General features: G+C 37.8%; 1 protein-coding gene across 2 annotated transcripts in view; it reads left to right on the top strand.

The window, feature by feature from the left end:
* DCDC1 (doublecortin domain containing 1) overlaps nt 1-25596 on the top strand; it is a 476813-nt gene that overhangs the window by 439354 nt on the left and 11863 nt on the right. Inside the window, exons 35-38 of one of the 2 annotated variants that reach the window (XM_060400033.1) lie at nt 4151-4287; nt 5580-5759; nt 20574-20724; nt 24057-24225. In XM_060400033.1, coding sequence (XP_060256016.1) covers nt 4151-4287; nt 5580-5759; nt 20574-20724; nt 24057-24205 — 617 coding nt within the window. In that variant the 3' untranslated portion in view covers nt 24206-24225. Of the gene's footprint in view, nt 1-4150; nt 4288-5579; nt 5760-20573; nt 20725-24056; nt 24535-25596 lie in introns of those variants that run through there. The other variant, XM_042233308.2, reaches the window with a different exon arrangement.

Below are 25596 nucleotides of genomic sequence, written 5' to 3'. Positions count from 1 at the left end.
ATTGCCACAACCCACTGAGGTATTCCAGCCCAAGGACCTGGGAGTCATCCTTGGCATCTCCCTCTCTTACTATCTTTAAGCAAATATCCTTAAGTCTTATTGTTTTGAATATGTTATTTTCAAATGAGTTCTACTGGCCTTAATTCCTACTACCATTATCCAAGTTCAAGCTATTATTGCCTATTCCTTAGGTTACTGCACCAGCTTTCTAACTGGTCTCCCTGCCTCCCATCTTGATAGTAGTATCCATCCTATGCATAAAGGTGACATTCTGGACCTGGAGTGATAATGCAGAAAGGCAAAGGAGTTACGCTACTCCAGGCATAAAACCCTTCAAAGTACCTCATTATCTTTATGGCAAAAGTGAAAGCCCTTAATATTGTCCTTCACGATCTGGTTCTCTGGAAACTTCTTCATCCCCTTATTCATTCCATTCCACCCATGTGGAGTTTTTTTTTTTTTTCAGTCCCCCAGACTTATAGGTGGAGAAGGCAATGGCACCCCACTCCAGTATTCTTGCCTGGAGAATCCCATGGACCGAGGAGCCTGGTAGGCTGCAGTCCATGGGGTCACAAAGAGTCAGACACTAGTGAGTGACTTCACTTTCACTTTTCACTTTCAAGCATTGGAGAAGGAAATGGCAACCCACTCCAGTATTCTTGCCTGGAGAGTTCTAGGGACAGGGGAGCCTGGTGGGCTGCTGTCTATGGGGTCGCACAGAGTCAGACATGACTGAAGCGGTTTAGCAGCAGCAGCAGACTTATATGCTTTCTTAACTCTGAACTTTTGATACAGTTTAGTTTCCTTTTGACACAATTTAGTTCTCTCTCCTGCTCTTTTGGATTGCTTCTCATAATTTACTTTTCCCCTTACTTTCCTAACATTCTAGGTTAGGAATAGTATGGTTTATCATATCTTGAACCTCCCATCTGATAGCCCTTATCATTTTATTACATACGGGATCATATTACTGTTTCTCCTATGTTACATTCTAAATTATTCTATACCCTTCTTATTTGTCCTCTGAGTATTTGTGGGATTATTTAATTAAAGAATAACCGGAATTTCAACCACTTACCCCAAAGAGTTTTCTAAGCTCTATTTAAATTTTTATCCAATTAAATCAATAGAAAGTAACGTTAAAAATAGTACCTGGCAGAGCTGCTTTTATTGAATTCTGATTTTATATTATGTCTTTAACTTTTATTATAATTCAGCATTAAAAAGACATTTTAAAATTCAGTTGGCATCATCTACAATATCACTGTTGAAAACAGTCTATTCGGTCAGATGGTTTCCATTATGGGGAAATCCATTAATGTAGTTTCTCTTAGATAAATCTTGTCTGTCACATTTTCTGCTATTAAATGTAAATTCAGAATAGGTTTTATTAAAATACCTATTCAGAGGATGGTCTTTTCTATTAATAATTGTTGGGATTATGAAAATAAATAAGAACAAGTTTAAATTCAGTTACCTGCAGTCCCTGTTGGATTGTGAGCTTCTTGAGTATTGGATGAAAGAGGAGGTTTGGAAGATATGAATAGTGATGAAATTGGTTATATCTTACTATTTTAGCCATTGGCAAATGCGGCGAATGTTCACTGAGCATGTACTGTACTAAGCTGATTTTACATTTCATTTGTAAGCTTTATCTTTGCTAATATTAATCAAATACTAGTAATAACTTTGTACAACTTTTATGATTAAGTTATAGATGTCAAATATTTATACATGCTTAGCGCAGAATAAATATTCAATAAATATTGAGAAGGCTGTCCATTTTCCCACTTAGGGTCTTAGAAACTGATAAACAAAACTGAGGGCTGGGAGATCAGGCCAAAATATCACGTTTGTTACATATAAAGGCAATGCTGGAACATTGTATTTAGTGTGAGAGCTAAATGGGACTGCCAACTGAAATCCCAAGTGAGGTGGGCTAATCCTTCTAGGCATGTATGGTGCTGAACCAGAATGGGCCCCCCCAATAAAGAAGAGGCCCGAAGAGAGCTATTCAGGTGAGACTTAGAGTCAGAAAGAACAGCAAAGTACTCATGTGCTCTAATAGTTAGATTTGATTTCCCCCACTCCAGCATTCTTGCCTGGAGAATCCCATGGACAAAGGAGTCTGGTGGACAAAGGAGTCTGTGATCCCATGGGATCACAAAGAGTCAGACATGACTGAAGTGACTTAGCACACAGCACACACACATGATTCCCCCCACCCAATCTCATGTAAATAAAACAGAAAATATGGAAAATAAAACAAAAATAAAAAAACAATTTGTTCAGTGCATTTTTGGGGTTTCTATTTATTATTCTTACCTACATAAATAATAGTTGGCTGTGAAAACCTTTCCCCAAACCCACACCTTTTGTGATGACATTATGTCCTTTTAAAACATTGTACATCTCCAAAACATGCTGGCTAAAGATACCATCAAGTCCTTTCATTTTCCTAAGATCATTAGAAACAAGTTGGCAAATACCAAATAATGCATAATGTTTTTTGCTGTTTCTTGTTCAAATCCTGGCTCTCAACAGTGTAAATGATAAGCTATCAGAGAACTGCCTTTAGTTAAGCAAAATTTTAGTGTTCAAAATGCATTACAAATAAAATATTTATTGAGATATTATCCATAAGAATTTATCTGTCCTAAATTAATGCTACCAGCACATTATGAATAGAGTCAGCTAAAAACTATATTTAACATAAATGTGTGTTATGTATTTTTCTGGTGCCACTATGTTCTCCTCCAAAGCATGCTGGCTAATGGCATTGTCACTGTTATTCATTGGCTGTTGATTCAATTATGTTTTCTTCACATCCATAAATTGCATATGAATGATAATAAGGTACATAGAGTTCTGATTTCCCTGAAAAGTCATTGCTGCCACCTATTTTTATTGCTGGATATATTTTCACAAACTTGAGCTATAAAAGCACCAATGCTTTATCCTCTACAAATATTGAGTTATTTCCAGTGGGCTGTGTTCATAGTCAGGGTATGAAAACCTGCATTTTAAGAGTCCCCTGGCAACAAAATTAGGACTCGACTTCATTTCAGTATTTCTATTATTTTATCCATCTAAGTGTTACTTTCTCAAAGAAGCCTTCTCTGACACAGCAGACTAGGTCAGAAAGGCCTGTTACATGATTTTTTACACACCCTGTACTTCAGGGGTGCAACACACTTACAATCAATTATTGGTGTAATCATTTCCTTGACATTTGGCTTCCTTTCCAGAGTGTAAGCCTTTGAGGCAAGGGCTTGGTCTCCTAAATGTTTGGATTGGCACCATCTAGCACAATGCCTGACTCATAGCTGGTGTTCAACATCAATTTCTAGAAGGGATATACCAGAGAAAACATTATTTGTACCTTAAGTTGGGAGATCAACTTCTCTGAGTCTGAGACTCAGTGCTGAGTATATCTTCAACCCAGAAAAAGGAAACAATTTAATAAGTGTGACCTTTAAACCTCTTTTATAATGATTTAAAGTCATCTAGCTGAAAGAATATATAAATACAAATCACCACACTTATTAACTTATGCCTGTGATTCTTTAGAATACAGTACTCTAATAAATATTTTCTCTTATTACAGCTTCTTAAGAGCGCAAAGGACACAGCAGAGGTGTCAGAAACTAATCGTGCTCGCAGGGTATTATTAGATAGGAAAAAAAAAGGCCTCCTGTCTCTTGGGTTAATATTATTTTAGAAATACTTAATCCCCAGGCTGCTAAGCTAATTGTGGGGGAAAGGCTTATTATTAGTGAAGAGAACAAAACATATGTTCCATGACTGGAAGAGATGATGGGCTATATAGGTCATGGATTCTATTTGACTAAATTACCACTGAACCATATCGTGGATGAGAGGCTGGGGCCAGTGTGGAAGTCAGCATGTTATCTTTCTTTTCTATCTGTACAGTGAGTATGCATATCCTGGCTATTTAAAGCCTCCAGCTCCCATATGAAGAGCCATTGTTAGATCTTATTACCTTAGGCATCTTCGCTTTTATGATATATTTAGTATTTTAGCCTCTGCTCCCAAGTGGAATGATTTATGCATAGAAAGCCAAACCAATTTATTTGAAATCTGAACGCCTATCATCAGAAACAACATTTCTAGTGACTTCTTTCCCCAGGGCGGCGGGTAGCAGCATGTCAGCCAGCCACCATGGTTCCCAACAAAAGCCCTGTGCAGCTGGTGGTAGTGGAAGGAGGCTGGACTGAGCAGACTCAAGAGGAAATTAAACTCCTGGACCTCATAAGACATACAGAGGTATGCTGTTTAGGACTCCAGACATTAAAGGCTCAGCCTCTTTTATAAGCTTTTAAAACTACAGTATTAAATTTTTTTACATTATGCTATTAATTTATTCTTAGCATCTGGTCAGTTATGACCACATAAGCATATGCCAAGCATTGAGTTGGCATTTGGAGAGTAGCTATCTGAGAGACAGCCAGCTCCTAGGAAAGTCTGTTTTGTTTGAATGGAGACCAGAAATTATGACCTTAGCAAAGAAGAGAAAAAGGCCCAGTGGATATGTACAAAGGTAATTATAATAAGTGTAGTCAAGTTGAGCCTTATGGCTTCATTGCTCATCACTCCTAAGGGTATGCCTCAATCTGTAAAAAGAGGAAGGAGCAAAATACTAATTGCAATGGAGACATTCAGAAGTGAGGAATTTAAAAAAGCAGTTTGAGTCCAATTGATTAATCAGTCAGGATTGCCAGAAATAAAAAAGTCAAGACAAGAAAGGTCAGCTGTTGAGAGAGGGTTGGGGATAGAGACTGGGAAAAACTTTTTGCTTTGTGAAGTTTTTCATCAAAATGATGTGTTCTTATTTAATAGGGTTTCTCAAATCGTGAAATGTGTTCAATCTAAATCTTAGGCGTGTGCCCAAGTCAAGGTTACTAGAAAAAAAAAAGAAATTGACATTGCTAGAAATATGACTTCTTGCCAAGCTAAGAAGGATAAATCACTGACCAGGGAATGAATGCAAAGCATTGAACTAGGACATGCTTGAAGTAGGATAAAAAGCTGCCTGGCAGGGATCTGGCAGAGTATAAGGGTGGTTGCTGTATTTTAAAAGAGAGAGTAAAGATTTAAACAACAGTCATGTACATTCCCTTAAGCGTTTCTTGGTTAAAGGAAATGATGTTGTGATTCTAATAAAAAACTCATTTGTTAGGTACAGAGAAATCACTCAGTAGGAGAAACACCATGCACAAATCCAAAAACACATCTCTATTCATTTCTCCAAATTATAAATGAAAGTTAAGTACTTTGCCAAAATAAGTGCCTTATTGTACTACTCTAATGGCTATTATTGCCTATAGTGATTCACTGAAGCAAGGGGAATTACAGAAAAATCAGTGATAGGAGATGGTAATGTAGTTCCTAAATTTTTCCAACATAATGTACAATGATAAGATATTCCTGTCTTTCATCATATCCTTCATACACACACACACACACACACACAACACACACACAACACACACACACACACAACACACACACACAAAACAGACAGTTCTCTAACCATGGCACTCTACTTTTCTTAACAGGCACACCTTTCTGAAGTCCAAGAACTGCAATCCAAGAGAAATTTTCTCATTGCACCTAAATGTACAGCATTCAAGCAGAGCAACCTGTATAAACAGCCCAATGCAAAACGAGTATGGATTTACCTAAATGGAGGCAGACTTGAAGATGGCACTTATGCCTGGGGCAAAACTATTTCAGAGGTAAATTTAGTGTGAAAGGAGAATGTTTCACAAGGCTAGGTTCACATTCCAACTGTGGCATTTCTAGATTGTTAGATCAGGCAAATTATTTTACCTCTCTAAACCTCATTTTCTCATCTATAAAATGGGAGAGTAATACTTTCCTCACAGGGTTGAGATGATGATTGAATGAATTCAAGTGTGTGAAAATCTGGAGTACAACTCTGCGTGACATAATGTGTACACCAGAATATGATTCTTGGCTGGCAGAGAACAATAACGGTTAAACCCACAGCAGTCAAAGAGTAAAATCTAAACTTGAAAATAATTTAAAATAGTTTTCCTCTTCCATTTTAAGACTGGTTCACAAAAGCATGGTTATCCTCTAGATATGTTCTCTGTGGGGAAAACCACAGTATTCACTAGAGGAAACCTGTCATATTCTTGATGCCCAGAGTCTGAGAATTATGGCAGACTTTCCACTTTCCAAAATTAAAAGACTGACTAAGGAAAAGATGAGTCACAGTTCATTTATTGTTTGCAATATCAGGATACAATTCTAAAATTTGATATTTGTCTTCATCTTTAAATAAAAACTTTAGGTACCTAGGAAATGGATTTTGGTAGAATTTCAAAAATTCTTATTTGTTGTAGTGATATCTTACATTGTAAAAATGTTCTTATTATTTTGTGAAATGTTTTGATAACTTTTTCTGGGACAAGAGGAAGTCACATAAGGATGAGATAATGGTGGAGGATGGAGGAAAAGGCAAGACAGTGCAACAGATGAGCCTGGAGGAGTTCATGGAGGCTGCTGGGGGCACCTAGAGTATCAGGGGCACTGCAGAAGGGCTGTGCCCCTCACGGTTGGTGATTTCAAAGTGTGATGGAGACCACTCTACTTTGACAAGGACTTTGAATAACAACTGTGAAAGCAATTACATCTCAGAAGTTGACAACAGATTTGCTGTGCTTGAGAAAGAGAAAAATGCAGACAATACATTCAAAACTAGGCATATAAGCAAAGGGACTTTATACACATGAAGAAAAAGAAAGTGATTTTTTAAAAATGAATGAGAGCTTTTTTAGGAGAGAATATCCTAGAACCATTTCTGTAAAAAAGCTGAAGCATTTCTCAGAAAATCACAGTTGATTAAATTGTACCTAACCATTGCAACAAGAACTCATATGTTAGTGAGGGAATATGAAATGATTAATAAATAAAGAGTAGAGCAGAGACAATAGGATTAAAGATAGACTTTAAAACTCAGGAGAGCAAAAACTTACAGTAACTTTTAAAAATATTACATACACCTAGTGGAGGAATGACTTTTGGATCTATGTAACTCTCATGTAGCATGTAAAAGGCACTCCATACATATTATTCCATGATCATACAATTATTTTATGAGCTTTGTACATAAAGGGCACTGTGCTAGATGCTGTAAAGTATTACTCTAATTTATGTGTATGAAAAGAGTTTGAAAAGTTTATAGTGTAGTATAATTGACAGGTTAACCTCAATAGTAGTGGTAGCAATAGGAGACATAAAATAGCGCATGAGCCTTGTTCTCATTGCATTCATATTTACAATTGGCAAAACATTTGAAAATACATCAAGCTTTACTTAGGTTTATAAAGAAATGGGCACTCTCATGTTAATAGGAGTGCAACTTTCTGCAGGACCATGTGGCTATACAAATCATATGAAAATGCACTTCTATTATAGAATCCTATCCCAAGGATATTTTCTTGAATTTATGCAAAGGTTATTTGATAATAGTATTTATCATAGGTTATTTACAGCATAGAAAGATTAGAAATAATCTCACAAATAGGGAGTTGGTTCAATGAATTATAGTATGTAGAATGGGATATTATAAATAAAATCAACTTTAGAAAGAATAATGACAATAAAGATGTTGAAGATATACTAAATGAAAGAAGCATAACATAGAGCATATAGAGTTGAATTCTATAAACATGTATGCACACACATTAAAGAAAAAGACTGAATGGATTTTATTTTTGGAAGTGTGTATTGGATGGTCTTATTATTGGTGATCTAATAGAGACGGTCTTTCTTTATTATGTGTTTTTCTATGTGTTCCGTATTTTGTTATGCTGAACCCAGATTGTAAGAAGAATGCATTTGCTAAGGGAGCTGCCCCTCCTTTTAGAGAAGTGCTAACAGCATGTGATGAAGGTCAGATCAGTAGTCCATGCAGGAAGTTCAACAGTAGTTCAGAGGAGGGAACATTGTGCCCACCTGGGGTGAAGGAGAAAGCTCCACAGTGGACTTGATCAGGACCTCTGATGAAATTTGATCAATGGGGAAGAGTCAACATTTAGGCAGAGTAAGGATGAGGAGCAGCACACACAGAGGTATGGGTGTTAGATTCATAAACCAAATACATATTAATAGATGGTACTTGAACTAAGAAATAGGGAGAGATACAGACAACTGGAGAAATTGTTTAAAAGCATGTATGGTGGACACCATATACTCTCTGTATATTCTCCGTGGGCTGCTATAACAAAAAACCACAGACTGGGTGGCCCAGACAACAGAAATGTATTTCTCACACTCTGGAAGCTGGAAATTCCAAGATCAAGGTGCCATCAGGGTTGGTTTCTGATATGGACTCTCTTTCTGGGTGGCAGATTGCTGACTTCTCACCACTGTGTGCTCACACAACCTTTCCTCTGTGCTTACGTGGAGAGAGAGAGAGCGCACTCTAATGTCTCTTAACCTATGAGTTTGGGGGAGGACACAATTCAGTCCATTACACGACCCCAGACTAAGACATTACACTACCCCAGACATGAACCACTAGTTGTCTCTGAATCAGGCAATGGCATAGTAAAGCCAATGTTTGGAGGAGATTAATATGGCCTTGGTATATAGAAGGATACTTAGGCAATGTCTAGAAAGCTTTCTGCATATTATTTCTTCTTTCATTTTGTTAAAAAATGTTCTTTCTAGTCTCTTTTCTTTCCTTTTCCATTCTGTTTTTGTTTTTAGGGATCTGTTTGCGATTCTTCGTGATCAATTAGAAAAGCATCTTTTCAGGCCATCAGCCTGTAAAGAATACTCCAGGAAAATGGACTGTGGGTGTGAAACTACAGGAAGAGTAGGGTTCAGATTTTACTGGGTGAATCTGGCTAACAATGCCAATTCCAGAGAAGCTCAGAGTTTCAGTGGCTGGTACTTTCACCCGAAGAATGAGGAACAGAATGCTTTTCAGAGTGCTTCCCTCTACTTTCTACAACGAAACCCCCAGATGGTGTTTGAATCCCATTAATGCAGGTTTTCCCCTCAACTTCTTTCACTGCTGTGGCTATTCTGGATGAGTTAACCACATGCTTCCTACCCAGTCTTTGAACGTGGCTGGAGCATCTCTCATCTCCAGCTGTTGCAGGGTCATTTGTCATCAGTGGGTCCCCTGCCCCACAGGGTTAGTGGCTCTTTCTTCAGGGCCATCATATTTCTCTGATTTATGCCTGTCCAAGCCTTCCTTCTATGGCCCTGTAGCATCTGTCTTCTCCCATCCCTGCAATATCTTTCTGATTCCACAGAATTTCAAAACCAATGTGCTCTCTCACAGCCAAGCAGAGTTCTGAATGCATGAGTGGAAGCTGAATGAATGAGAAACAGATTTTTTTTTTAATTTGTAGAGGGCAGTACCTCATGTCCTCAGGGAGTATGAAATAGTTCTGTGGTGCCCATGTGCACCACCCTGAGAGTACCGGGTCTATGAGAACTCACAAAATAGGTGAAGAATTATGTAAAGAGCATCGCTCGTTTATTATGAGCTTTTGTTATTGTAGAATTTAAACATATAATTTATATTACCCACTTTAAAGGAGGAACTTGAGTAAATTTACATATATTTGAAAAGCTGAGAATTAAGAACATCATTAAAGGTCAAAAGTTAACTGGACATTTTAGAACCTAATTGTACTGAAATGTCTTTTTTTCCTCCCAAATTTATTTTTTTTTTTAAGATTTTTGTAAACTCATTAACTGAGGCTGGTGTAAAATAGATCTTTGTGAAAACCAAGTGAAACGGCTATAGATTTAACTCCTATTTGTATTTAGTATACGTTTCTATTAAATAACATTCATTCACTTGATTATAATGGGCTTCCTAGGTGGTGCTAGTGGTAAAGAACATGCCTGCCAGTTCAGAAGACGTGAGATGCAGGTTTGATCCCTGGGTCAGGAAGATCCTCTGTAGGAGGGCGTGGCAACCCACTCCAGTATTCTTGCCTGGAGAATCCCATGAACAGAGGAGCCTGATAGGCTACAGTCCATAGAGTTGCAAACAGTAGGACATGACAGGCAATTTAGCATGAATTTAGCAATTTAGCATGAGGGCACCCACCTAATTATAAACAGGAAACAATTTCTATAAACTAGAGAAGGCAATGGCACCTCACTCCAGTACTCTTGTCTGGAAAATCCCATGGACAGAGGAGCCTGGTGGGCTGTAGTCCATGGGGTCACTAAGAGTCGGACACGACTGAGCGACTTCACTTTCACTTTTCACTTTCATGCATTGGAGAAGGAAATGGCAACCCACTCCAGTGTTCTTGCCTGGAGAATCCCAGGGAAAGGGGAGCCTGGTGGGCTGCTGTCTATGGGGTCGCACAGAGTCGGACACAACTGAAGTGACCTAGCAGCAGCAGCAGCAGTGACATTTTAGTGGTAAAGTAGGGGAAAATAGAAGAGTTATCCTTATGTAGGATTTTTTTCAGGGCCTTCCGGAGTGGCACAGGCAGTAAAAACTCTGCCTGCAACACAGGAGACCCGGGTTTGATCCCTGGGTTGGGAAAATCCCTTGGAAAAGGAAATGGCAGCCTACTCCAGTATTCTTGCCTGAAGAATTCCATTGTCAGAGGAGCCTCATGGGCTACAATCTGTTGTAAAGAGCTGGACAAAAGTGAAGTGACTTAGCAGCAATATCAGGGTTTTTTCAAGCTGCAGGAATCTCTTCCAGAGACCTATCTACATATTTCTAGGACAGCTCCCCACTTCTCCCAGTCAAGGTAGAAACTCAGTTATCGTACTCTTTGGTTGCCTTGGAGTGGAAAAAAATACATAATAATAGCTGCTAGGACTGAATTGTGGTCCCCCTTTCCCCCACTTTCAGTTCTTATGCTAAAATCCTAACCTCCAATGTGACTGTATTTGGAGACAGGGCTTTGCAGAGGTAATTAATGTTATGTGACCTTAAGGGTGGAGCCCTAACCTGAAATAATGTGTGGGTTTATAAGAAGAGAAAGAGAGATTTCTCTCTTTTCTCCCATCATATGAGAACACTACAAGAAGGCAGCTGTCTCTAAGCCAGGAAGAGCTCTCACCAGAAACCAAATTAAACCACAGCTTGGTCTTAACTTAGCAGCCTCCAGAACTGGTGGTATTCGTTTTGGCAGCCTACGCAGAAGATAGCGACTATTACTATGGAAAATTTAGGAAAACTGCAAAACTGTATTAAACCATATGAATCTGTAGTAATTAATATGAAATTTTGGATTATTTGAATAATAGATTATTGTTCTATTTTCTAATAGTAGAACAGCATACAGTCATTTTTGCATTAAAATTAGAAACAGAAAAAGCACCAACAAGGAAATGAAAATTCTGACTCCCACAAATAACCACAATTATTACAATTTTAATAGATCTATTCACATGGTTTCTATATATTTATACATTTGTTTGCCATTGTCATCATGTTAGATTACATTAATATGTGTTATTATTCATCAAACAAGCTCCTGTAACTTTTTGCCTGCATAATTTAATATTCTTTAACAAAACATTACTTTCAATGGCATCATCATGTTCTGTCAAATGGTTGGATTATTACTCATCCAGTTTTCTATTGTTTGCCATTTAGATTGTTTCTAATTTTGCTATCATAAAACATAATCCAAATAACATTATCTACACATAAATCTTTTTAAAATTTCTGATTACCTCTGCCAAATAAATTCTTAGAAGAATTTCTAGGTCGAATCATGTAGATGTGTTGGAGAATTTTGACAGCTATCCTCAGATTGTTTTCTAGGAATATTTCAGCACCTGATGCTCCCACAAGTTTGAATGAGAGTTCCTACTAACATGCTGTTTACATGAGTAATCAACAATGCTAATTGCAGTCACTTAGAAATATGTATTTGCAAGTTGACAGGAGAGAATATTATATCCGTGTTTCAATTTATATGTCTTCAATTACTTGTAACAGTGATTTTTATTTGTTTTGCTTGGTTTTTACCATTTATTAGTAGTCTGTGAATATTTTTCACACTAATATAAATTTTCTTTTTCTATGGCAATAAGCTATGCATAACTTGTCAGATTTATTATGACAAGTTTCCAGTTTGCCATGGTGTCTGAGAGATTTTTTAATGTGCAGAAATTAATGTATTTTTAAAGTTTATTCTTAATTTTTCAAGTTCCAATAGTATTTTACTATCCTTATATGATATAAGACTTCCCTGGTGGCTCAGATGGAAAAGAATCTCCTGCAGTGTAGGAGACCGGGGTTTTATCCCTGGGTCAGGAAAATTCCCTGTAGAAGGGAATGGCTACCCATTCCAGTATCTTGCCTGGAGAATTCCATGGATAGAGGAGCCTGGTAGACTACAGTTCATGGTGTTGCAAAGAGTCAGACACAACTGAGCGACTTTCACTGTTTCCTGTCATAAGAGACCCAGATGTATAGAACAGTCTTTTGGACACTATGAGAGAGGGCGAGGGTGGGATGACTTGGGAGAATGGCATTGAAACATGTAATTATCATATGTGAAACAAATCACGAGTCCAGGTTCAATGCATGAGACAGGGTGCTCGGGGCTGGTTCACTGGGATGACCCAGAGGGAGGGGATGGGGAGAGAGGTAGGAGGGGGATTCAGGATTGGGACACGTGTACACCCATGGCAGATTCATGTCAATGTATGGCAAAACCACTACAATATTGTAAACTAATTAGCCTCCAATTAAAATAAATAAATTTATATTAAAAACAATAATAAAAAAAAACAACAAGCAGACCAAAAAAAAAGATTCATCTAATTTTTTCTTAAGATTTTTATAATTGTCTGTTTCCCTCTTATTTTTTAAACTGTGTAAAACTTTTTTCTCGTGTAAAATTTGAGTGAAGCTATTTTCTCTACTTTATTTTGGGCTTAAAATTACTATCTCAGCCCTACTTACCGAATAATCATTTTTGTTCTTCCCAGTGAGTTGGAATACAAACTTTATGGTTATATATACTGAATTCTTATTAGCGTCTTCTTTTAAGCTGATACTTTTAGAATTATTATAGCTTTAATATATTTTAAAATCTGATAGGAGTTTCCTATTGTTGTGCTTTTCAGTTTCTACTTAATTACCCTTGTCTGCTGATATTTTTAAAAATTTCTTTCTTCATTCATTTGCTTTGGCTGTTCTGAGTCTTTGGCTATTGCTTCCCAGGCTTGTCTCAGGTTGTGGCAAGTAGGGGCTGCTCTCTAGTTAAGGTGCCTAGCCTTCTCACTGAGGCGGCTTTTGTTGCAGAGCACAGGCTCTGGTGCACATGGGCCTCAGTGGTTCCAGCCTGTGGGCTCAGTCCCTACAGTTTCCCGGGCTCCAGCGCACAGGCTCAATACACGGGTTTAGTTGCTCCATATAATGAGAAACCTTCCCGGAGTAGGGACTTATCCATTTCTCCTGCACTGGCAGGCAGATTCTTTACCACTGAGCCACCAGGGAAGCCCTGTTGACTTTTATAGTTGAATTTTGTAATTGCACTTCGGCACCCTAAAATCATCCTACAAAAGTTTTGACTATAGCTGTGTTAGGCTATTAATTACTTTCATAAGAATCGACACCTTTTAGAAAATTTGATCCTCACAGCCAGATTGAATTGTGTGACATTGTTTTATATATATATATAAATATTTTTATCCTTCAATAAAATTTTAAAATTTTTATAACGGCCTAATATTTTAAATTAATTGTCACTCTGAGTAGCTTTGATGTTGGAATGAACTGTATTTCTTAAATACATATCTTTGGTGAATAGCAACAAAAACCAATCAATGCTTTAGAATTTATTTTGTGCTTGACAACTTTATTAAGCACTTTTTATTAATTTCTCATCCATTTACATAAATTTTCTAAGAATGATATTATATTAAGTTCATATGGTGATGATTTTACCTATTCTTTCAGAAGAACCATTTCTTTTATTTTGATTTTGTTTTATTGTATTGATTAATTAAAAGATACTTGCTCCTTGGAAGAAAAGCTATGACAAACCTGGACAGTGTATTTAAAAAGCAGAGACATCATTTTGCTGATGAAGGTCCATAGAGTCAAAGCTATGGTTTTCCAGTCATCATGTATGGACGTGAGAGTTGGACCATAAAGAAGGCTGAGTCCCGAAGAATTACTGCTTTAGAACTCTGGTGCTGGTGAAGACTATTGAGAGTTCCTGATACTGGGAAAGACTAACGGCAGGAGGAGGAACAGGTGACAGAGGATGAGGTGGTTGGATGGCATCATTGACTCAATGGACATCAGTTTGAACAGACTCTGGGAGATAATGAAGGACAAGGAAGCATGGTATGCTTCAGTCCAAGTAGTTGCAAAGAATTGGATATGACTGAATGACTGAACAACAACAAATGTAGTAGTAAAAATAAATATCCTTCAGTTCAGTTCAGTCGCTCAGTCATGTCCCACTCTTTGTGGCCCCATGACCTGCAGTATGCCAGGCTTCCCTGTCCATCACCAGCTCCTGGAGTTTATTCAAACTTATGTCCATTGAGCTGCTGATGCCATGCAGCCATCTCATCTTCTGTCACCCCCTTCTTCTCCCACCTTGAATCTTTCAGAATCAGGGTCTTTTCCAGGGGTCAGTTCTTTGCATTAGATGGCCAAAGTATTGGAGTTTCAGCTTCAGCATCAGTTCTTAAAATGAATATTCAGGACTGATTTCCTTTAGGATGGACTGATTGGATCTCCTTGCAGTCCAAGGGACTCTCAAGAGTCTTCTCCAAATGATGTTCAAAAGCATCAATTATTTGGTGCTCAGCTTTCTTTATAGTCCATCTGTCACATCCATACATGACTACTGGAAAAACCATACCTTTGACTAGATGGGCCTTTGTTGGTAAAGTAATGTCTCTGCTTTTTAATGTGATGTCCACTTTTCCTCCAAGGAGCAAGCGTCTTTTAATTTCATGGCTGCAGTCACCATCATCAGTGATTCTGGAGTCCAAGAAAATAAAGTCTCTCACTGTTTCCATTATTTCCCCATCTATTTGTGATGAAGTGATGGGACCAGATGCCATGATCTTAGTTTTCTGAATGTTGAGTTTTAAGCCAACTTTTTCACTCTCCTCTTTCACTTTCATCAAGAGGCTCTTTGGTTCTTCACTTTCTGCCATAAGGATGGTGTCCTCTGCATATCTGAGGTTATTGATATTTCTCCCAGCAATCTTGATTCCAGCTTGTGCTTCATCCAGCCTAGCATTTCTCATGATGTACTCTGCATATAAGTTAAATAAGCAGGGTGACAATATACAGCCTTGGCATATTCCTTTCGTGATTTTGGAACCAGTCTGTTGTTTCATGTCCAGTTCTAACTGTTTCTTGACTTGCACACAGATTTCTCAGGAGGTAGGTCAGGTGGTCTGGTATCCCCATCTCTTGTAGAATTTTCCGCAGTGTGTTGTGATCCACACAAAGATTTTGGCATAGTCAATAAAACAGAAGTAGATGTTTTTCTGGAACTCTCTTGCTTTTTCCATGATCCAGCAGATGTTGTCAATTTGATCTCTGGTTCCTCTGCCTTTTCTAAATCCAGCTTGAACATCTGAAAGTTCATGGTTCACGTACTGCTGAAGCCTGACTTGGAGAATTTTGAGCATTTCTTTGCTAACGTGTGAGATGAGAGCAATTGTGTGGTAATTTGAGCATTCTTTGACATTGCCTTTCATTGGGATTGAAATGAAAACTGACCTTTTCTAGTCCTGTGGCCACTGCTGAGTTTTCCAAGTTTACTGGCATATTGAATGCAGCACTTTCACAGCATCATCTTTTAGCATTTGAAATAGCTCAACTGGAATTCCATCACCTCCGCTAGCTTTGTTCGTACTGATGCTACCTAAGGCCCACTTGACTTCACATTCCAGGATGTCTGGCTCTAGGTGAGTGATCACACCATCGTGGTTATCTGGGTCTTGAAGATCTTTTTTGTATCGTTCTTCTGTGTGTATTCTTGCCACCTCTTCTTAATATCTTCTGCTTTTGTTAGGTCCATACCATTTCTGTCCTTAATTGTGCCCATCTTTGCATGAAATGTCCCTTGATATCTCTAATTTTCTTAAAGAGATCTCTAGTCTTTCCCATTCTATTATTTTCCTCTATTTCTTTGCGTTGATCACTGAGGAAGTCTTTCTTATCTCTCCTTGCTAGTCTTTGGAACTCTGCATTCAAATGGGTGTATCTTTCCTTTTCTCCTTTGCCTTTAGCTTCTCTTCTTTTCTCAGCTATTTTTAAGGCCTTCTCAGACAACCATTTTGCCTTTTTTATTTCTTTTTCTTGAGGATGGTCTTGAACACTGCCCCTTGTACAATGTCATGAACCTCTGTCCATAGTGCTTCAGGCACTCTATCAGATCTAATCCCTTGAATCTATTTGTCACTTCCACTGTATAATCACAAGTGATTTGATTTAGGTCATACCTGAATGGTCTGATGGTTTTCCCTACTTTCTTCAATTTCAGTCTGATTTTGGCAATAAGGATTTCATGATCTGAGCCACAATCAGCTCCCGGTCTTGTTTTTGCTGACTATGTAGAGCTTCTCCATCTTTGGCTGCAAAGAATATAATCAGTTGATTTTGGTACTGACCATCTGGTGATGTCCATGTGTAGAGTGTTCTCTTGTGTTGTTGGAAGAGGGTGTTTGTTATGACCAGTGCATTCTCTTGGCAAAATTCTATTAGCCTTTCAACTGCTTTGTTTTGTACTCCAAGGCCAAATTTGCCTGTTACTCCATGAATCTCTTGACTTCCTACTTTTGCATTTCAGTCCCCTATAATGAAAAGGACATCTTTTTGGGGTGTTAGTTCTAGAAGGTCTTAAATATTCTTAACAATGGAAAAAAAAGGAAGAAACAGGATCATTTCCCCTCCATAGATAGCTAGAAAGTTGGAATTTTTTGTTTTTTATTTTTTCCTTTCCCATGTCCCTTTTTAGTGATGTTTTACATTTTTACTTTCCCTATAAAAACTTATTTTAAAATTTTAAATTGATTTATTTTCTAACCATTTTTTATAACAGTTGTATCATGTTCTAGTGATCTTACTGCTTAATATTAGTCACTTTATACTATGACTTTTCCATGGTGAAGGAATTTCATTCATTTTTTAAGTAATCTGAAATGTATCTGAGCGATATGTTTTCTGAATTTTTCTACATATAAGAATACCTTTTGTTTCCTGTAACCAAAGTATTAATTTAGCTGAAAACTGAATTCTTACACTGAAACCTTTTCCCCTAAAAGGCTCATTTTCTTTAGTAGTCAGTGTTACAGAAAACAGATCTAAACATAACTGAATTTTCCCCCCTTGTCTGAAATTCATACTTTTAACCCAGTTAAAGTTAAATGTTAGTCATTTTTTCATTAACTTTGCCGTATCTTGGGTTAACCTATTTGATATGAAGACATGTTTGAAAAAAGAGAATTTTCGTCTTTTTTTTTTTATAATTCCTTAAGTTTATATATTCTGAGTTCTTCTTCACTAATACCTATATTGTATAGGTTTAATATCTGATGTCCTGATGTGACATTTGTTTAACTTTTCTCTTATAAATTTTGTCTTATTCTTTCTCTATATCCTAGGAGATTTTCTCAACTTAGTCCTCTCTAATACAGTTTGGTTTTCTATAATATTCAGTGTGCTTTTTTTCTGTTTGTAAGACAGAGTTTGATTCTACTACTGAATCTTTCATTTTGTTGCCTCTCATTTAGCTCTCTATTCATATCGATTTAAAACTCTGTTTCTTCTCTTACCAGCTGTGTGACCTTGGTTATGATATTTAGCCTCTCTGTTCTCCATTTTTCTCACCAAGAAAAAGAGGATAATAATTATTCCCACAAAATAAAATTATGTTATCCTTAGAAACTTTTAAATAAGTTCCTAGCTCATAGAAATGTGCCAGTAAATTTAAACTGCTATTATTATGATGACCATCATCACCATCACCATCATTATCTCTGTCTACATCTCAGCAATGCTTCTTTCCTTTAAGCTGTTGTCATCTCACTTCTGTGTGTGTGTCTCTGTGGAAGTCATATTTTATTAAAATTTGGGGGAGCACAATACAGATACTCTAAAATGTATTTGTGCTCTAAATCTTAAAAAACCTCTTCACCTTGTGTACAGATACTGTTTATGTTGTAGAATATTTTCACAATCCTCTTATTGCTGAGGTTCATTTTTCTATTTGTATCTCCTTGTACAAGAAGAGCTCTATTGACAGGAGACATTAGTTTTCTTTTGTTCCCCTAAATTTTGACTTGGGAGCTGTAGGATCCTCCTGTATATCCTGAATCAGAATCAAATTGCTGCTGACTGGCTATTATTCAGCAAGGGGTGTAGGACTGCATTTAAGTCTTTCCTCCCACTGCTCCTGTCTGACTACTCCCTCTACAACAGGAATGTATTCTGGGATAATTTCTGTTACTGCTCAATTCAGTGCATCCATCCCTTGCTCAAAATACTGGGTGAAAAATTCAGTCTCTGAATTGCATTATCTCATCACTCTCTTGTCTTCCTTCATATTTCTGAACCATTTTCCAGATGCAAGATACCATAAGTTGCCCAGTTCTACAACTCAGTTGCTGTGAGCTGTGGCCCCTAATTTGATGTATAAAAAGAAGTATTAGGTGACTGGAGCTATGTGAACCTGGCCCTTTCATTTTGGGAGAGCTGCTGTCTGGCCTGGATGATAGGTAGAAGTCAGGCAGGTGTGTGGAAATGTCTTACTTTCCTCCTGCTCGCTTATATGTTCTGTCTTAAAGTCTTATGCACACTAATGGAACCACTCTTCAGGGTCTGGGAACAGGTTGAGTGATCTTTTTTAAAACTGTTGACACTTTGCATTTGTGCATGTGTTTTTTTACTGTTTCAGGGAAAATTGAGAGAAATTGAATCAGGCTCTAACAGATAGCTTTTTAATTTACCAATTTAAAAAAAAACCTTTGATGATAATAGAATCATAGAATCCAAGACATATTAGACCAAAATTTGATTTTATAGTTGAAGAGACTGTTTTGTAGGCACATTGCCTGACTTGTTTGAGGTCAGACAGAGGCCAGAACCAGGTCAGTGCTTTTGTCCTTCTAGCGCATTGCTTATTGGAAAAAAATAATTGAGCTATTCTCACAAATCTAGATTCTTCAAGTCAAGATCTTTCACACTGAGCCATTTCTTAAACAGAAAGGAGTCTCTTCTATATGGAAAAATAGAGAACAATTTAACTTATATGCAGAGTACCTCATGAGAAATGCTGGGCTGGATGAAGCAAAAGCTGGAATCAAGATTGCTGGGAGAAATATCAATAATCTTAGATATGCAGACGACACCACCCTTATGGCAGAAAGCTAAGAAGAACTAAAAAGCCTCTTGATGAAAGTAAAAGAGAAGAGTGAAAAAGTTGGCTTAAAGCTCAATGTTCAGAAAACTAAGATCATGGCATCCAGTCCCATCACTTCATCGCAAATAGATGGGGAAACAATGGAAACAGTGGCAGACTTAATTTTGGGGGGCTCCAAAATCACTGCAGATGGTGACTGCAGCCACAAAATTAAAAGATGCTTACTCCTTGGAAGGAAAGTTATGGCCAACCTAGACAGGACATTAAAAAGCAGAGGCATTACTTTGTCAACAAAGGTCCATCTAGTCAAGGCTATGGTTTTTCCAGTGGTCATGTATGGATGTGAGTGTTGGACTGTGAAGAAAGCTGAGCACTGAAGAATTGATGCTTTTGAACTGTGGTGTTGGAGAAGACTCTTGAGAGTCCCTTGGACTGCAAGGAGATCCAACCAGCCCATCCTAAAGGAGATCCAGTCCTGAGTATTCATTGAAAGGACTGATGTTGAAGTTGAAGTTCCAATACTTTGGTCACCTGATGCAAAGAACTGACTCATTTGAAAAGACCCCGATGCTGGGAAAGATTGAAGGTGGGAGGAGAAGGGGACGACAGAAGGTGAGATGGTTGGATGGCATCACCGACTCAATGGACATGAGTTTCAGTAAACTCTGGGAGTTGGTGATGGACAGGGAGGCCTGGTGTGCTGTGGTTCATGGGGTTGCAAAGAGTTAGACACGACTGAGCAACTGAACTGAACTGAAGAGAACAAGAAGGACGAATCCACTGACAAGCACTGAAGTTCCTCACTGTCTAACCGCATTAGGGAACATTTGTAAACCCTTCTCATCTCCTTCTATACCTCTGTCTTTTCTTTTAAAATTTTTATCAGAGTATAGCTGATTTACAATGTGGTATTAGTTTCAGGTATACAGAAAAGTGAATCAGGATATATACATATATCCACTCTTTCTTCTTTTAAGATTATTTTCCCATATAGATCATTACAAAGTATAGAGAAGAGTTCCCTTTGCTACTCAGTATACCTCTTTCTAGCAATTATAAATAAAATGAATACTTATATCATGATAATAGTTCTCTTCAAGGAGTTGATTCTTTAATACTTAAACATGTTGTGACATCGCGCACCCACCCAGCATGTGTCTCTTTGTGTTTCAGCTCCTGAATGACTGCTCCTCTCGTCTCAAGCTGGCCCACCCGGCCAGAGCACTGTACACCCCCGACGGAGAGCCAATTCACTCATGGGATGACATAGAGCGAGACATGGTCATCTGTGTGTCTACAGGACGTAGCTTTAGAACGCAGCAAGGTATGAGTGATAATTTCTTTTCCATCATGTTTTTGAAGAATTAAAGCATTCACTTGTTTCTTCAAAGAGCTTTTTTTTTTTTTTTTACTGAATTTTATATCCCATCATGATGATTTTTAATGACTATCCTACTCCACACTTTTGTATGCCATATTACCAAAGTTAAATTCCATGTATTTATTTGCTGGAAGCTCACTGTTACCACTGTTTGATCTAAAGCATTCAACGAAAGTTCTGTTAGTCTTGAGTTTTATCCAAGGGGCTTTAGTTGTAGAAATTCTAAAAGGCCTCCTTTGAAGGTATTCATTTTTTAGCATGCATCCAAGGAAAGTGAGGCATCCTTGATTTCCTACTTTGCAAGTTATTTAAAACTTAATGTTTCTTTAAAAAACAAATATACACTTTATAGATTTATTTTGTTTACTAATAAGTAAATATATGCTTGTTTATTATCTTGTCTATCTTTCAATAATTTTTTTGATAAATGTTAGAAATGGAAGAGAATATAACATTTGGTATTAAACCAATTCGTGTCTTTCATCCTACTTATCCTGAGGAGTTTAAAACCCCTTTCTGGGGTAGGTCTACATTAACAAAGGCAGAATGTTCAGGATGTCCTGAAAAACTGATAACATTTTAAAAGAAATCAGAAGATTCAGGGGACATCATAGCAGTCCAGTGGTTAAGACTCTGTACTTCCACTGCAGGGGGCACAGGTTCAATTCTTGGTCCAGGGAACTAGGATCTCACATGCCACGTGATGTGGGGAAAAAAATTAGAAATTAATTACCTGGGATTTTAAAAATAACTAATGTTAGGTTATCTCTTTTAAAAGCCACCATAAAATTATTATTCAGTTCAGTTCAGTTCACTTCAGTCGCTCAGTCGTGTCTGACTCTGAGACCCCGTGAATTGCAGCACGCCAGGCCTCTCTGTCCAACTCCTGGAGTTCACTCAAACTCATGTCCATCGAGTCGGTGATGCCATCCAGCCATCTCATCCTCTGTCATCCCCTTCTCCTCCTGCCCCCAGCCCCTCCCAGCATCAGGGTCTTTTCCAATGAGTCAACTCTTCGCATGAAGTGGCCAAAGTACTGGAGTTTCAGCTTTAGCATCAGTCCTTCCAAAGAACACCTAGGGCTGATCTCCTTTAGGATGGACTGGTTGGACCTCCTTGCAGTCCAAGGGACTCTCAAGAGTCTTCTCCAACACCACAGTTCAAAAGCATCAATTCTTCAGTGCTCAGCTTTCTTCACAGTCCAACTCTCACATCCATACATGACCACTGGAAAAACCATAGCCTTGACTAGATGGACCTATGTCATATATAAGATATATAAACCAAAAAATTTAAAAACAGTTGCAATCCTATCTTTACACTTAGCCTAGAAAGGGCAAAAATATAGGAATGAAAACTAAAATGCAGGAAGACAAGGATTTATGTGAATAGCTAACACTGTTCTGAGGATACCACACAGATTCCCCCAGCACCATCCTACATCAAAGAAGGACATTAATCTTTATATTCTTTGTATTTGTCCCCATCATTCACCATTACACCTCACCCCAGTTCTTGGTGACCCTCGCTATGTAATTATTTAGAAGAATTACTTAGAATGAACCAGTGATGTTGTTCTTAACAGGAAGTACTAATTGACAGCTTTCTGTGTTCCATAGCTAATAAAAGAAATGTAAGCCAGGTTTCCTTCCCTGAAAGAGTTTTGGATCTAGTTAAGTATATGAACACACTTGAAGTAATTGACTAGTAAGCGGTGTGGTAGAAGGTACCTTCCTAGTCCTTTTGTTATTTATGCTTAATCTTTCGTACTCTTGGGATGGCCTTCTATTGCCTGGACCTCACCCTCCTGGCCCCACTGTATTCACTGGGCCTTTCAGATAAATAACAGGAAACCTATCCAGCTGCTGCTGCTGCTGCTAAGTTGCTTCAGTCATGTCCAACTCTGTGTGACCCCAGAGATGGCAGCCCACCAGGCTCCCCCGTCCCTGGGATTCTCCAGGCAAGAACACTGGAGTGGGTTGCCATTTCCTTCTCCAATGCATGAAAGTGAAAAGTGAAAGTGAAGTCGCTCAGTTATGTCCGACTCCTAGTGACCCCATGGACTGCAGCCCACCAGACTCCTCCATCCATGGGATTTGCCAGGCAAGAGTACTGCAGTGAGTTGCCATTGCCTTTTCCAACCTAGCCAGAGAGGTATCCAAAACACAGAGAGAAATGTAGGCTACCTTCCCAGAACCAAGCTTGTTACCCATAAAAACTGCAAAAGGAAAAGAGAAAACTGAAAATGCAAACATTACGCTTCTTACCATTTTCTTCCTTGTTAGCTCTGTAGACCTTTGACAAGGCTAAACAGACATTCATTTTTGCATCTTCAATTCTTGAACCACATCGATTACTATGATGTGAAAGAGCTGTTTCTTCTCTTAAAATGGGTCCTCATATTCCTTTAATGGTGAAAGTATTAGTGGTTTCCCCCAGTTGTCTAAGATCTTTTCAGTGGGTGATATATGTTCTAGAAAATCTAACTGATAGCAGAGAGTCTAACTTAGTTGCTATTAGAAAGTTATTTTATTATATGAACTGCCATTTTATTGTTTTTCCTGAAATAATTAAATGAGAAATAGTCATTTGGTAGACATCGAAACACTCAGAATGCTTTAAAAAAGAGAGAAATGCTACTAGCATATATATACATGTACATATATACTCTTGTGAAGGGACATTTAATGAATCATGCTGTTCATAATTCTTCTGTGACCTACTGACTTAAGTATGTAGTAGAAAATAAGGCAGCTTGGGATTTTCAAAACTAAACGCCTAGTAAGAACTTATTTTATGTACTATAATGTAAAAACATTCAGCATGTGAAAGTAACCAAAGAATCACATTTGGTCTTTGAAAAATGGATTTGTTTTGGCAAAACAAATCAGACACTGTTAGAATGGTGTCTTTCACACAAACCCCTAACGAAATTAAAAGAGTGCTTTATGCCATTTGTCTTCAGCTCTGAACATGGATCTCAATGCTGTGTTTACCATCTTTTCAGTGGGTTCAATTTTTAGACCACTTCTAGGTTAGCTTCCAATTCAGGCTTTATAAAAAGCTTGGAAGGAAGCCCTCTCTAGCAACTGCCATTCTGTAGAAATCCAAAGAATGTTAACACATATCTGATGTGATAAGCAAGTCAAGTGTGTAATGAGAGAGTCTGGCGTGGGAGTCGAGGGTTTCTGAAGGATCTTCGAGTTTTTCATCATCCTGAACTTTTAATTATTTGCTATACATTGACTTGTCTCTCAAAATAATTTTTTTAACAGAGTTAAAGCAACTGGTGAAGATCAGAGCAAATTATGCCCGAATCTGCAGGCAGCAGGGCCCTCAAGCCACAGACATCATGCTGTCGCCATCCACAAAGCTGCATTCCCTGGTACCTTCACGCACTGAATTCCTAGCGGAGCCATCCTAGTTTGTGTTTCACTGGGATAGGTGTGTGGACATACTTATGTGTTTGCTAGGATGTGATGTGATGATTAGCCATCGTTCTTAATTTTATACCATACCCGCTCCATTTTACACAGTGGCATTTGATGCCTCAAATCTGTTCTTAGAAAGACAACAAAACTCGACAAAGCAATGACAGTGATCTATCTTAGGTGTATTTTCTCCCAGGAAAAGAAAAAGGAAAATATTTGTTATTACTGAAAAATAGTTTTGTGGGATCAAATAGCATATATTATTATATATATACTTTTTTATTCTTACATATAATTTGATAATAAAATGGACTAACAGTTGTAGTGTGTGTATATATATTTACATATGTATTTAAATGTAGTAGGATCAAGAGTAGTATATGTACTATATATATATAAATAATTTTATATTATTCATTTTACATGGGCTTCCCTGGCGGCTCAGGGGTAGAGAAACTGCCTCTCAGTGCAGGAGACCTGGGTTCGATTCCTGGGTCTGGAAGAGTCCCTGGAGAAGGAAATGGCAACCCATTCTAATATTCCTCCCTGAGAAATCCCATGGACAGAGGAACCTGGCAGAATATAGTCAATGGGGGTCACAAAGCATCAGACATGATACAGTGACTAAACAACAACAGCAAAATATTTTTTATTCTTATATATAATTTGATAATAAAATAGACTGATAATTGTAGTGTGTATATATATATATAGTTATATTTAGTAGGGTCAAGTAGTATATGTAATATATATATAAATGAATCTATATTACATATATAAATTATATATATATATCTATAATTTGATAGTAACAAAGACTCTTTGACTACCTAATGCTAAATTTGAGTCAAACTGACATTTTTCTGGCTCAGCCACTTTATTTTTCAAGGTTCCATGCTAAAATCCTACATTTGCTAAATGAAAATGAAATGGCTGGTGGCCACCAAACCCCACATGAATTGCTTTCTCCTCTTCCCACTTCCCCTTGGTTTGGCCTGTGGTAATAGGACTCCTCACGAGCACAGCTAGATGTTGTTCACAGAGTGAAGCTGGATCATTTCTGACGTAAGCTCAGTAACCAAAAGCCGTGGACTGTGTCCTGAATACCGAAACTTAGGGAAAGGATATATGCACCACTTGAAGGGAAAAAATCATGTGGGGATTTTTCTTAAGGGGTCAAGGGAGCTCCTTAGCAGTCATATGTAACAATACTACAGGAAGATAATTTACCTTTTAATTTCTTTCTGCTATGAAGAAAGAATTATTTTTTAAGAAAAATATCAGTGACACACCAGAGTTTGGTTTCTAGTTCTGGTAAAAAAAAAATGTTCCAGAGAAATGCTCTTCTTTTTTCCTCTGAAAGCCTTTGGCATCTCCATCTGAG

Source organism: Ovis aries, chromosome 15 (genome assembly GCF_016772045.2).
Source record: "Ovis aries strain OAR_USU_Benz2616 breed Rambouillet chromosome 15, ARS-UI_Ramb_v3.0, whole genome shotgun sequence".
Lineage (NCBI taxonomy): Eukaryota > Metazoa > Chordata > Mammalia > Artiodactyla > Bovidae > Ovis > Ovis aries.
Note: the sequence above shows the minus strand (reverse complement) of the source record. Positions and strands in the feature narration are given on the sequence as shown.